This window comes from Ptychodera flava, chromosome 7, assembly GCF_041260155.1.
Source record: "Ptychodera flava strain L36383 chromosome 7, AS_Pfla_20210202, whole genome shotgun sequence".
Taxonomy (NCBI): Eukaryota; Metazoa; Hemichordata; class Enteropneusta; family Ptychoderidae; genus Ptychodera; species Ptychodera flava.
In genome coordinates this window covers 35,574,710-35,589,509 of record NC_091934.1, presented here as the reverse complement: position 1 = coordinate 35,589,509, position 14,800 = coordinate 35,574,710, and the positions used below count along the sequence as shown (strand labels likewise).

The 14,800-nt window shown below is 37.4% G+C and overlaps 1 protein-coding gene across 1 annotated transcript in view; it reads left to right on the top strand.

Annotated features, from left to right (window-relative positions):
- LOC139136465 (eukaryotic translation initiation factor 4 gamma 3-like) overlaps positions 1–14,527 on the top strand; it is a 41,355-nt gene extending 26,828 nt beyond the window's left edge. The window contains exons 5-11 of the mRNA XM_070704191.1: positions 9,163–9,335; positions 9,693–9,897; positions 10,631–10,729; positions 11,058–11,204; positions 11,829–11,910; positions 12,483–12,629; positions 13,457–14,527. Coding sequence (XP_070560292.1) covers positions 9,163–9,335; positions 9,693–9,897; positions 10,631–10,729; positions 11,058–11,204; positions 11,829–11,910; positions 12,483–12,629; positions 13,457–13,635 — 1,032 coding nt within the window. The 3' untranslated portion in view covers positions 13,636–14,527. The remainder of the gene's footprint in view (positions 1–9,162; positions 9,336–9,692; positions 9,898–10,630; positions 10,730–11,057; positions 11,205–11,828; positions 11,911–12,482; positions 12,630–13,456) is intronic.
- Positions 14,528–14,800: the final 273 nt, after the last annotated feature.

Genomic DNA, 14,800 nt, shown 5'->3' with positions numbered 1-14,800 from the left:
CACGCACGCATGCTCACTATCATACATCGCACATACACACACTTTATCGAAGCGAAGAAACGAATTTCATCGCTTTAACTGGGCGAACGATAACCTCAGGGACAATTCTGTCCACCAGCAGTGTTACCAACCCAGGGTAGAAAATACGGATAGTTTTCAATCGGATTCGAACCCACAACATACGGCATCAGTCGCCTAGCTGAGAGGCCACAGACAGAACCAGTCGGCTAAATCTCCACTCCCAAAAAAGAGTGGTTCAATAGCCGGCTAAGTTGTTACATTTTTCTGACTGAGACCGCTCAACACGTTGTAGAGTTCGTGAAGCACTCACGCACGCATGCTCACTATCATACATCGCACATACACACACTTTATCGAAGCGAAGAAACGAATTTCATCGCTTTAACTGGGCGAACGATAACCTCGGGGACAATTAATTTCTCACCATTTTCCATGCAAGGTAGGGGACAGCCCCTCTGATGCTTTATTCCCCTCAGCCTCTCGATTTTTTCTACCTTGTCTTATAACCTATCAAATTAAACAATACTATATGGTTGGGGTTATAGCATGAACTTTTATATCTGTATTTTGTTGTCACTTTGAATTTCATTTTGTTGGTTTCACCTTTTTCAACCATCATGAGATAACCGATGATAATCTAGCAGGGTATATCACGCTTTGAAATGTCTTTACTAGTGCTGTATTTCTGTAAATTTTACAAATACATGTATTGGTATTTCAACTTTTCGAAGTGGGTTAGCGTTTTGGGGAGTCAGTCAAAATTTCTGAATAATGTTTTTTTTAAAAAAAGTAGGGTAGGTAGGTTGGCAGGAATTTTTTTCTAAAATATTTTTATTTTTTAGTACGCATTTTCCAGGGGTTAGGGCGGTAAAACATTTGACACAAAATTTCAAGAAAAATGTATCATACATATAAAAGGAAAAAACCCATAAAAGACATCCTCGCCTAGGCAGAAATCAAATGTCAAGGAACGAACACATGATTTTACGGACTTTTTCTTTCTTTCTTTTTTGCTTCCCTGTTTACGTAGCTCTAAAAAGTTTAGGGACGGCAGGTAAAAATAGGGTAGGTCGGTTTATAGGAACAGCACAATTTTTTTTGTTCTACCTTATATGATCACCTGTATGCATGAAGCATGCCCATGAAGCCATCTCGACATGACAAACATGCCTCTACAAGAATAGTCGAAAATGTCGTTTATTAATTCAACCTGTAAAGTGTCTTGGTAGGATTTTCTCTTAATTCGACTATTTGAATTTCAAGCAAGACGAAAGCAAGTGCAGTTCAGATCAGTCGAGCTTCAAAAGGAATCCAGGGAATCGGATCCAAATTAGTTGCCACCGCTCAAAGCAAATGCATTTCACTACCGATACAAAGCGAATGTCCTCCATGAGAGTTGCATTGAGGTTGACTCAAAGTGAATGCATTATCACGAGAGTTATATCGAGGTTAGCGCAATTTGAATTGAGGTTTGCTCAAAGTGAACGTATTTCTTGAGTAGCATTGAGGACCGTGAGAGTTGCATTTAGGTTTGCGCGAGTTGTATAGAGATTCGTAAGAGTTGCATGGAGGACCGTGAGAGTTGCATGAAGGTCGGTAGAGTTGCATGCAGGTTCGTGAGAGTTGCATGCAGGTTCGTGAGAGTTGCATGCAGGTTTGCTCAAAATGTTAGGTGTTAATTTTGGCCCTGATTATGCGCCATAGCGTGTTTATGCAATCTGTTCTCCGGAGTTGAGAGACTATGTCCAACACTACGATGCTTTTAATGCTATATTGCGAATGTTTACCAGATTTTCTTCATCAGTCCATGTAGCTGATATGCCACTCATATAAAATTGTAAGCAACAAAATGCAGCGACTGTAGATTACCAAAAATGAAAAGATTTAAGAGGTGCCACTTGTGGCTTACAGAGTTCTGATTATGAAAAAATGGCATTATTTCCGTTCAAATGCTAGCAGAAAATACAGGTTCATTGCTATTTCTTTTTCATCCGTGATTTATGTTATAATAACGTGTTTGCTCGTTCAGGATTTGGAATTGGCCCATTAGATTTGCTCATTTTCTCCTCCTACCGGAAATTCTTCAGGGTTAGCTGTGATGTCATGTCAGCATCTCGATTCTTGTTTTGATTTACAGGCCGATATTTCTAAAAGCACACATTCAGAAAGGGATTTCTTATTGTTAAACAATTGTTTTATAATGCAATTTTGCCCATAATTTCCAAAAATTCTAGCCTGCTGTAACACATTGGGACATTGTTCATATGTCTAATATGATCCACATGCATGTCCGCTGCACTTAATAAGAAAGTGCGCTCTCTCTCTGCAATCTCTGAGTAGCATTAATATTACATGGTATCAGGAGTGGCCCATTTCGGAAGTGGAAGTGAAAATAAAGATTTGAATTCTACTTGTCTGCCAGCGGGATCGACGGAAAAGATCCAAAGGTAAACATCTACTTTCCTGTGCGTGGTCGATGATGCAGTCATAGAAGTGTATAACACTTTCGAATTTGCTAATGAGTATGATAACAAGACACTGTAAAGTCATTACAAAAGAGATGTTTGAAGCCATTGAAAACCAAAGAGTAGAAAAGTCTAACATAAGGCTTGTGTCATACTTTGGTAACAAAGTGAACAGCTGTGGTAAAACATGCATGAATTGCAAATATGGTGACAAGAATTACCAGCTGGAGTTTGTAGTTGTTTACCGAGATGTCGTGCCAGTATTGGGGTTGAAAGCTTTCTAACCATTAGATTAATACAGCGAGTAATGTCCATAACTAATGATGACCCAGTCCTTGATGAGTATAAAGATGTTTTTACGGACCTTGGATGGTTTGGAAGGAAAACACCACATTGAGCCGGATCAGAACATTAGACCGGTGATCGACCACCAAGGAAAGTGCCTGTAGCGATTGGATAAAACATCAGAGAAGAATTAAGCAGGATGGAGAATATGGAATTTGTATGGACCTGAAATACCTCAACAGAGCCATCAAACGAGAACACCATCCCATGCCAACCATTGAAGAGGTTGTTTCAAGAATACCGAATAGTGGATTTTAGCAAATCTAATTGGATGAGTAAACTCTGCAACTATAATACACCTTTCGGTCGTTATAGATTTAACCCTTTCACCACCATGGTTTGTCCCAAATCCATTGTTTTCTATGGTAAAGTTGGACCTGTATACAGGGAACTGGGGGTGATAGATTTAAACGCCTACCATTTGGCATATCGTCAGCACCTGAAGTTTTCCAGAAGATTGTGTCACAGATACTGGATGGTATAGATGGTATAGATAACATATGTTATGATATACTAGTCACAGGTGAAAATGGTAAAAATCATGATGGAAACTTATGTACTACAGAGGGCACGAGAGAAAAACCTGAAATGAAATGCAAACAAAATTAAGTGCAAGGTCAGAATGACAGAATTTCAGTACCGTGGTAATCTACTGACAAAAGATTGTTTAAAACAAGATCCTACCAAAGTGAAAGCAATACAAAATATGGCTTGAAGACAAACCAGCTCTTCAGAGATTCATTGGTATGGTCACTTACCTGGCGAAGTTCATTCCAAATCTGTCATCCCTAAGTGCGCCACTTAGACAACTCTTGGAAAATAACATGGAATGGCACTGGGACCAGCAACACAGAGACAGTTTCAACAAATTGAAGAAACTTGTGAGTGAAGCCCTTGTGTTGTAGTACTATGGTGTATCACAACCAGTAACCCTTTCAGTTGATGCCAGTTCAGAAGGCTTGGGTGCAGTCCTACTTCAAGATGACCACCCAGTGGCATATGCGTCCCTAGCATTAACAGAATTACAACAGAGATATGCCCCAATTGAAAAAATGATTGCAATAGTGTTCGGATGCAAGCGGTTCCACCAGTACATCTATGTTAAGACAGTAACTATAGAATGTGATCACAAGTCGTTAGAATCTATAGTCAAGAAACCCTTGCACCATGCTCCACTGAGATTGCAGAAAATGATGCTAGAACTAAAAAGGTATGATCTCCATGTACAGTACAAGCCTGGTAAAGAAATGTATTTGGCCGATACATTGAGTAGATCTTATCTGCTTGAAAAATGTGATGAGTTAAAAGAAGAACTTGAAGTCGCCATGATACTTCCTATGTCAGAAAGTAAGTTACAGCTATTGAAGATGGAGAATGAAAATGATGTAACATTATAGAAGTTGCAGTCAATAATTCAACGGGGATGGCCTGAGAGGAGATGTAAGACCTCGAAAGAAATACAAGAATACCGGAATTACAGTCTGTGTATGATGACATTCTCTATAAGGGAGAGAAAGTTGTAATACCATCGTCAATAAAGCCAGAAATGATAAAGATCCATAATGCACATCTTGGAATCAAAAAGTGGAGAAAAGAGCAAATGATGTGCTGTATTTGCCAAACATGAACAGAGAAATAGAAGATACAGTAGCCAAGTGTTACACAAGTGTTATCCAGTGTTGTAAAGCACAGTTTGCCAGATACGTTATACCAGATGTATTGTTGACAGATTATGAACCACAGTTTGAAAACAAGAATTTTGTCAAGAGTGCAGATGCCTATGGATTTCAACACGTGACATATCATGTCACATTTATCCTAAATCTAATGGCATGGCAGAGAATGCAGTGAAAAGTGATAAATCACTTCTGAAGAAAGCCAAGCAGAACAACAATGATCATATATAGCTTTACCGGATTATAGAAACACACCACGTGATAGCCAACTTGGATCACCAGCACAGAGATTCATTCATAAAAGACCGAACACACTTCTTCCAACCAGCGAGATTTTGCCAAAGCCAAAACATGTCAAAATGTAAAGCGTAAGCACATTCACATGACATGCCAATCAACTTACTACCATCTCCGTCAAAGAAGCAATATTCGCCAGTACCTTACCAAAGAAATCTGTCAAATATTGGTTCTTGCCCTGATCACATCAAATCTATATTACTGTAATTTACTCCTGTGTGGTTTGTCATCAGCTTCCATTCTTCCACTTCAGTGTGCCCAGAATTCTGCAGCCAGAATTGCGTCTCACATCCAGAAGTCAGACCACATCATTCCCATTCTCAAGGAATTACACTGGTTACCAGTACACAACAGAATCCTGTATAAAATCCTCCTCATTATCTAGAAAGCTCTGAACAACAATACTTCTTCCGACTTACAAAATTCTGCTTCATGTACCACGGAGTAATCGACAAACCTATGGCAATTGTGCCTTCTCACACGCTGCACCCCTCACCTGGAACAGTGTCCGATCAGAAGTGTGCCAGTCACCCACTCTTGATACTTTCAAGGAGTACATCAAAACTTTGCTATTTAGTGGAGCATACTGAACAACTCAGACTCTTTGCCATTGAACAAAACTGCATTTTGGACTTTGGCGCTGTTCAAAATCCATTTGATTGATGATGGTCTCTGCTGGAGGCCATTCACATATAAAAGAATGGTTTTGCATATTACGGCATTATCATTGACCTCGCAGCTAGACAGAGTATGGATGAAGGCCAGAAATCTCTGAAGGCCAAAATACTCTGTTTCTAGATAATACAATATACTAGACTTATTATCACAGTAATGCATGAAGCTTCAGCGAAAAAAACATTCTTGCTGTTTTAAGTAATTAGATAGGTCTACCAATCATTGCATCTTTATGAAACTTTTTAGCTCCACCGTCGGTGATGTCAAGCTTATCTTTATAGGTGGCATCATCCGGCGTCTGTTGCCTGGCGTCCATCAAATTTTTACATTCAAAGCTTCTTCTTCAAAACAGCCAGTCCAATTCCTTTAATGTTTAGAGTACAGGTCCCCAAAGATGACCTCAATCAGATTTGTTAAAATTGCGATAAATCATGCATATTTGTATTTTTTAGGCCAATTTTGTTATCTTTGGAGAAAAATCTTCTACTACTTATGGCTTGTCAGACAGCCGTAACATTTGGTATACAGGTCCCTGGGGATGATACAGTAAATTTTAATCGGGTTCGAACTCACAATGTATGGCACCCAGTCACCTAGTGAAGACGCTGCAGTTTTGACCTTTACAATTGTTCAAATTATGGTGAAGTATGCTTATTTTAAAGGCAATTTTTGTCACTTTTGGTCAAAAAATCTTTAAAAAGCTTATTATTCAAAACTGCCACTCACACAGCTTTGATATTTGGGATATAGTACCCTTGGTATGACCTGTTTCAGAATTCTTCAAATTGTGCAGAAATAGGCAAATTTGTATGTTCAAGATATTTTTTGTTACTTTAGGTCAACTTTTTTCACCGGAACTGCTTGTCTGATAGCTTAGATATTTGGTAAACAGGCTCATAGGGATGATGAAAATTATGATGAAATTGTAAATGTTGTATTTTTGAGGCACTTTTTGACATTTTGGTCAAATATTTTTCTCTCAAAAACTACTCGTCTGATAGCTTTGATATTTGCTATACAGGTTTCTACAGAATTATGAAATGTTACATATTCAAATTATGATCAAATCTTCAATTTTTTATTTTGAGGAAATTTGCCATATTTGGTCAATTTTTTTTCTCAAAACTACCTATCTGATAGCTTTGATATTCTGGAGACATGTTTTCAGGGATAATCTTAATGTGGTATGTTTGAATTATGATGAAATTTTCAATTATGTATTTATGCAGCTATTTTTAAAATAATGACCGTAGGTCATTTGTTATTGTGATGGGGTGGGTTGAGTTGACATCGGACAGTGAAAATTTTCCGTAAACCACAAAAAGTCAAAAATTGCTGAACAGACTGCGTTAATATTTGGTACAGATGTTAAGACCATGTTCGAGGTTGTATTTTGTTAACATGGTGCCAAACGGATCAGCATTTAGATAGATATCGGAAATTATTGACCCCTTTTATAACTAATTGATTTTAGGGGCCTTCCACATATGTACTTTTGGAAGGTACAACAATCCAGCATTTGGACTGTTTTATGAGTTTTTGAACAGAAATGTGTATTAGATGAATGCTAGAAATATGGGGGATGCACTGAATGGAAGTATCAGAGATTTTCACGCTCTTTTGGGCAACAAAAGTGATAAAAAACAACATATTTCACGTTTAAATTTCTCTCATTTATGTATGACCCTAAGAATTTATCACATGACTTAGTCACATGACTAACTACTTGACCTATTTACACGCGCATTGATTTCAAGACCAGATTGTTCTATGTACATGATATAGTGTCAGAGATTTGTAATGTTGTTCAAACATGGTCTATTAGCCTTGAAATGTGATTTGTCTGTGACTTTAGTTCACTGATAACGGTGATGGTTTGAAAGTAGACTGACCGCCCTACAAAGGAACTTTTGTTTAATGCGGTGTGAAGCGTGAACTATTTGGTGACTTTAATAACAGCTTGAGACAACAAATGACTTCCAGAAGATATTTATAGATGTAATGTCTGCTCACTTCCATCGAGTAAACATCATTGAGTCAATATACAGACTTTGACATTCACTTTCCAGAGATTAAGTATCCATGACGTTATGTGTTACCCGTCAAGGAAGTACACAATTTAGTCTTGCATCCGGAGGCACTTATAAACAGTGCTCACGCAATGCAATAATTTTCCTTTGTATGGCTTTACGAAAATGGTACAGGTGATAATCTGTCAGTGTTATAGTAGGATACAAAACATTTAGCAATATCCCATCAATTGAATTGACTTATTTGGGTGGCAGGTAAGATTTGCTTTACGTTTCCACCACCATGGTATGGACCAATTCCTGTGGTGGCCTTCTACCAAACTTTTAACAGTAATTTCAGTTTTTTCCTATCTTAGCTTCAATTACTAGTACTTTCAATCTTTATTTCATTCAGATTTCCTTACCTTAGTGTATAGTTTTGTTATTTTAATTACTGTCAACACAGCTTTGCTACTAATTCTAACCTCTTTATTCTTACACTACTGTTATACCTTATAACCCAACATTTTTCAAGAGATGCATACACTATTGTCACTCAACAAACCATTCACAAATATGTTTTCTGCTTTTTCTCAATTTATGTATATGTCCCTTTTCTCACAAAAGGGGGCTTAAAATCGCAATTTGAAAAATAGTCTTTCAGCTGTATGTTGCACATTGATTCCGTGGTCTGTCTAATTCACAGTGAGTTGGGGTTGTTGATAAATGCCGATAATGCTAGGCGGTCATTATGTCCAAGTGCCGTTGGCAGTATTTTTGCTATTTTTGTTCAGGCCATCCTGAAATTAGCCATAAAAGCCAAAGATTTCTACCGTCTTCATCAATACATGTGTCACAAACAGTTATTTTCTACATAACAAAGTGGACCTCTATTGCCCGTTGGGTCGCTTGTATATCCCTATAAAGACTTTACATCCCCGAGGTTATCGTTCGCCCAGTTAAAGCCATGTATTCGTTGCTTCGCTTCGATAAAGTTTGTATGTGCTATGTGTGATAGTGAGCATGCGTGCGTGAGTGCTTAACGAACTCTGCAACGAGTGGAGCGGTCTCACTCAGAAAAATGTAACAACTTAGTTGGTTATTGAACCAGTCTTTTTGGGGGTGGAGATTTAATAGCCGAGCGGTTCTCTCTGTGGCCTCTCCGCTAGGCGACTGATGCCGTATGTTGTGGGTTCGAACCTGATTGAAAACTAGCCGTATTTTCTACCCTGGGCTGGTAGCTCTGCTGGTGGACAAAATTGTCCCTGAGGTTATCGTTCGCCAAGTTAAAGCGATGTATTCGTTGCTTCGCTTCGATAGTGTTTGTATGTGCGATGTGTGATAGTGAACATGCATGCGTGAGTGCTTCACGAACTCTACAACGTGTGGAGCGGTCTCAGTCAGATAAATGTAACAACTTAGTTGGCTATTGAACCACTCTTTTTGGGAGTGGAGATTTAGCCGAGCGGTTCTCTCTGTTGCCTCTCCGCTAGGCGACTGATGCCGTATGTTGTGGGTTCGAACCCGGTTGAAAACTAGCCGTATATTCTACAACCATCTTTGAAATTTTAGAGGATAATTTGGGATGAAAATGATGGAATAATGATGTCCATTATCTGACGTATTCTTATTTTTATGAGACATCGCTATTAATCAATATTTTTTTCGTCTCAGGAAGTGCAAACGTGCATCGCTGAACTGAGGTCACCATCTATGTTGTACATATTTGTTAGGATAGCTGTTGAGCAGTCCCTAGAGAGAAACGAATCCACAAGACAGGCATGTGGTACACTCATGTATGATCTGATCAGGGAGGGACTTATGGAGAAGCAACAATACATTAAAGGGCAAGTGGAATGTTTTCAATTCGTGTTTCCCTACTCATGATAGAATAAACTGTTAACTTTAGCCAGCGATAAACATGGTACGGGTGCGGTCATATGAAGTCACCTAAGTTGGAAATATGCTATTTCAAACTTGAAAAACTTAATTTGTTTGTCTATTAGGCTATTATGTAATTTTATTGGGCAGATACATCATCAGACACACAGCCTTAATGCTTGTTTTGTTAAGGAGTTTTGACAGTGTGTAAATATTGGGGAAAGTATGTGAAGTATAACAGGAGTGTATGTGTGCCTTTTCAAAGCTCGAAAAGTAGCAGTCTCCCCCGATTCTATACTTTACATTGATTGCTCTGTTTTCAGGTTTGCAGAGATTCTTGAATTTGCTGAAGAAATTGCAATTGATATTCCAAAATTCTGGACCTACATGGGTGAATTTATAGCTCCATTGGTGCAAAGCGGTAAAATACCAATGAATATATTGCAAGATATTTCAAGGCCACTACGTGAGATTCGAAAAGCTGGCCTCCTGACTGCAGAGGTGCTATTAGTGGCTTCCAGAATTATAGTAAGTGTTTCTTTTATGTTATATACCATACGCCACACTGAAAGTAGACTAATGTACATACCGGTAGTCACTTTGCATGACGGTATAGTTTAACAACAATGAAATATTTACAGTCCAATGAAATGTTAGTTGTCTTTCTATCACATACCAAATGTTTGACAATCTTGGAAATGCGGTGGTTTCAATCGGATTCGAACACACAACATATTGCACCAAGTCACCTAGCTGAGAAGCCACAGACAAAATCACTCGGCCAAATCCCCAATCTCAAAAAAGATTGGTTCAATAACCAAACTAAGTTGTTACATTTTTCTGACTGTGACCTCTCCACACGCTGTAGAGTTCGTGAAGGACTCACGCTCTTACGTTCACTATCACACATCACACACAAACTTTATCGAAGCAAAGCAGTGAATACATCGCTTTAGCTGGGCGAAGCTTACAGCAAACTTCTTCAAATGTCAGTGTTGAGACCAAACATGTGTGTTACCAAAAATAAGCAGTGAGTGGGATTTAAAAATATCTCACAGGCTTTAATTTAGCAAGGAAGTTGACTTAGTGTACATAGGCATATGACAGGAATGTAGGAAGTATTTTGCCCATGCTATGACCAACCTAGAGTGAAAATGTTGACATTTACTAAAAAATGGTTCATCGTATGATACTTGCTCCTCATGAGTGTGAGAATGGCCTTTCTAACAATTTATTATCCAATCTGTTCATATTTAAACAGGGTGAAGCCAGAATAGCAGAACTTTGGCACAATTCAGGGCTGAAATGGAGTAGTCTTCTACCAGCTGGTGGAGATGTCAATGAATTTTTGGAAAGAAAGGTGAGAAATCAGATTACTTGTGTTTCCAAAATAATTTAAAATATAACCATGAATGGATTTGTGTCACCAGCAAAAGAATGATCATCCAGTGAATTTTGATAAGGAACGAACTGCTTTCTGGTTTTATGTACGTGTGAATTTGTAATACCCAACTATGTTCCTAAGTATCTGTATAACACTGTATTGCAGCAAAATAGACTTCAAGTTTTCTAGCAGTGAGATTCTACATTTTGAATAGTACATACCATCAAAAATATTAAGTTATGTCATTGAGCATTGTCATCTTCGATTAGAGTCTTAAAAGTGTGTTTGTTTGTTTGTTTTGTAGGGTTTGTTATTTACCGCCCCGAATTCAAGTAGAACAAGCAGTAAAACTGCTACTGAGGGAATGCCAATCAGCAAGATTCAAGGACACTTAGAACATTTACTACTTAGAGAAAGAGCTTCAAATGACAAGATATTTGACTGGATTGTGGTAAGTTTGTTCACCTCTTCTAAGGTGGAGAATCGCATAATTGCAACATTAGAGCAACTGAATATCACTGATAAAAGTTACTGCCTTCGAGATTTTTAAAATTGATAGCAAATGCAAGAGAGGATATATGAATGAAAGATCATGATCATTATAGGTTTGTCATCTGATTTAACCCTGGATGTGCTATATAAACTGATTCTAACAATGATTTGGACAAAGTTTGTCTTCTTCTGCCTATTGTTATTGCTACAGTTTGTAGTTAGAATCATGGGCATCTAGTTTATATGGCGTTCATCATATTATGAGTTGTAACAATGTACCATTCTGGGTTTTCAAATCGTCTTGTGAAATAAAGTACACACATGGCACAGATGTGTGTAAGAACTTGATATGTGCCTTGGGTGCTAGCATTTATAAAATTTACATTTATGAAACTGACTGTAATTGTTTTATGGCTGGATTACAGATTGAGATACTGTGATACTGTGATTATGCATGTGTCAATGAAGACATGCAATTCTGTAAAGTATGTCTTTTTCCCGATTTTTATCTTGGAAATTACTTGCAGAATTATACCATGAAACCTAGTACTTCATTCCTAGTTCAATTTGTTCTTCTTGACAGGCCAATGTAGTAGAAGATAGAAGAAAAGACAATGATTTTATTCGTGCCTTGATGACAGCAGTGTGCCAAAGCGCAGTGTCAGGTGAGTTGATGCAGATAGTCGCTAGACAGAGCTTTAAGTCCTAGATCTGCACAATGTTTGCGTCTGAATGTGTAAAGATTTATTTTTCAGTAGTATTTACCTAGAGTGTATAATCCCTGGTCTAAACTTGTCACATATAAATATAGTTTGCACAATTCAAAATATAGCACACAGCCAATTTGTTTTGTTACATGATCCAATATGGTTTTGTGTGCAGAGTCAGTTTGTTTTGATATGTGACCCAATGTTGCCTCTTTTCTGTGGTCACTAGTCACAGTTTTTCATGTCATGGTGTTTATTTTCTGTTACATGTTTCTTATTTGATGTGTAACTTGCCATGTCTAGGCTTTATAATTGATTAATCCGAGAGTTTTTCAAGTAATTATGTGTTCTGTCACAAACCAAGTACCATGAGTGAAGAGTAGGATGGAATGGTGCCTGAACCGTCATATGGACACAGTATGCTTTTCCGTCTGACCATAACCCTGTATGTAGCATGCAGTCCGGGTATCAACTTTTCTTTCCTCTTTGAAGTCTTCTTACATTTGCATTTCGTATTCTTTGCATCACAGGAGAAGGAAGTTCCTGTCGCTGTGAAATCAATGAAGTCAAAAACAGAGCAGCGGTCCTGAAAAAATATTTAGATAATGATGACAAGTTAGAATTACAAGCTTTGTATGCGTTACAAGCCTTAAATTATAAATTAGATAGTCCACCAAGTAAGTAAACTCATATCCTCATTCTTTATGTTGTGCTTGCACTTATCATGAACATGTTATTTCAACATCAGAAATAAGGAACATAGATTATCCAGTTTGGCTGAAACACTGAGGCTGTATGTCATTGAAATTTGAGGTTGAGTTTCAATTGTAACAGAATTGCATACAGAATGAAGCTAGAGAGGAAGGTTTCTATCATTACATTATGCCTTCAATCCATTTATGTCACTTCAGATCATCAATTTATAAGACAAATTTCTTTTGAATATCATTTGTTAATATCTGTGCAAAGTTTAAATTTAGTATGCAGTTCGAAAGTGAAAGATACAAAATTTTGCTCTAACTTATTGAAACTATAACTACTCTCTTACTTATTCAAGAAAAAAAATCAGGAGTCACTGTTCAAAGTTTGGTACGACAGAAACAAATTACCTATCATTTATCAATCTTCGAAATTCAAAATGACCGCCATCCCTATATTAACTCAATGGGAAAACTAATATTTCAATTTTTGAATACTAAGACTGTAAGAGCAGCACCACAAATGTTCGACCAGAAGAGCATTGGAAGAATTTGAGAGTCCAAAGCTCTGTCTCCGAGGCAGGTTCTACCTTAAAAGAAGCACTATTATATGTGTGAACCAAACCTCTGCTCAATGGATATCCGTATTGACAATGCATTGGAGTTCTTTGAAACCAAATCATGATAAAGCTTATGATTTGTCATGGCTAATCACGTGATGAGCTTGTCCTCTCAAGTTAAAGCTTACTTTTTAGTTAACCTTTGGCTGGCTGTGACTGACCTCACAATTTTACCTTCCTTCACAGGTTTACTGCGTATATTTTTTGATAAGCTTTATGATGAAGACGTGATCTCAGAAGAGGCTTTCTATGCATGGGAGAAAAGTGATGATCCGAATGAAAAACTAGGAAAAGGTGTTGCACTCAAGTCAGTCACTGCATTCTTCACATGGCTACGAGAAGCTGATGATGATTCTGCCGAATAGGACTATAAAAGACTTTACATATGAGAATTTAAAAAAAGACCCCAAAAAATACTTAAAAAAGGGAAAAAATAAAAGAGGAACAATGTGTGGTGCCAGGTTGCCAGAGTGGTAATGCAGACTTTGAAAAAATCACCATCAAGGCTGTACTTGGATGTGCTCAGAGATACAAGGATTTCATCTCTTCAGCAACAATCTGCATGAACTTTGACCTTTGAATCACCATGGACACCTGGAATTTGAGAAAATGAAGACAGAATATTTTTTGAGTGACAAAACCAAAGGATTGCAAAATAAAAAAAAAAGAAAACACTGGTGAGAACAAAAGCAAACTCTGAAAGCAGTGTGCAAATCTGCTCTCAAAAATTTGAAAGAATGTAAAATTCTGTAAAAAAATTACATAAATTATAGAAAATTTAGTAAAATCCAAGTGATAGTTTCTGACTACTACACCAATCAACTTATTTTTTCACTTTTGAAATTGTGTTGATGCATGTTATAAACTTGTCTGTACGTAAAAGATGTACTTTTTTCAAATTTTTTTCTCTTGTTTTTTTTTCTTTTGAGGTGACATTTTGACTTACGAGCAGCCTAAGTCAATTTGGTTGGGGAGAGTTTTCCCTTGCTGCTCAAAATAATTATTTTATTTCAATGTCACCAGGTGAACTGTGCTACACATGCAGTCTGCTGTCGATTTTAAAAGAATAAAGAAACCACAGACTGTATATTGAGTGGAGAATCACGTCTTCAGAAAAGATGAAAGCTTCGAAAATAAAACTAACAAGTGCGCAAATGTATTACTATTTCACAGTGGAAACTTGTTTGACAGAAAACAAGGCATCTTGCCTGCTTCTGAAAATTGAATAAAGACCCGAAAGAAATGATCAATTTATAACAGTTAGTGTGCTTGTCATTTGTTGACAGTTTTCATGCAGAACTCACAGATGTAACTTCAGTAATGTAGGGTTATTAACAAAATTTGTTTATATCAGAGTAAATTGTATAGTGGAGGTAATGTCCAAGATGCAATCTTAGTATTTTGATAGTAGCCAAATTAGTCCCCATGAACAAAGTCTGGGGGACTTAAAAATTTGGTCATGTCTGTGTATGTCTTTGTGTGAGTCGGTTTACGCACATTTCTCAGAGGTGCTTGGAGTTATTTCTTTCA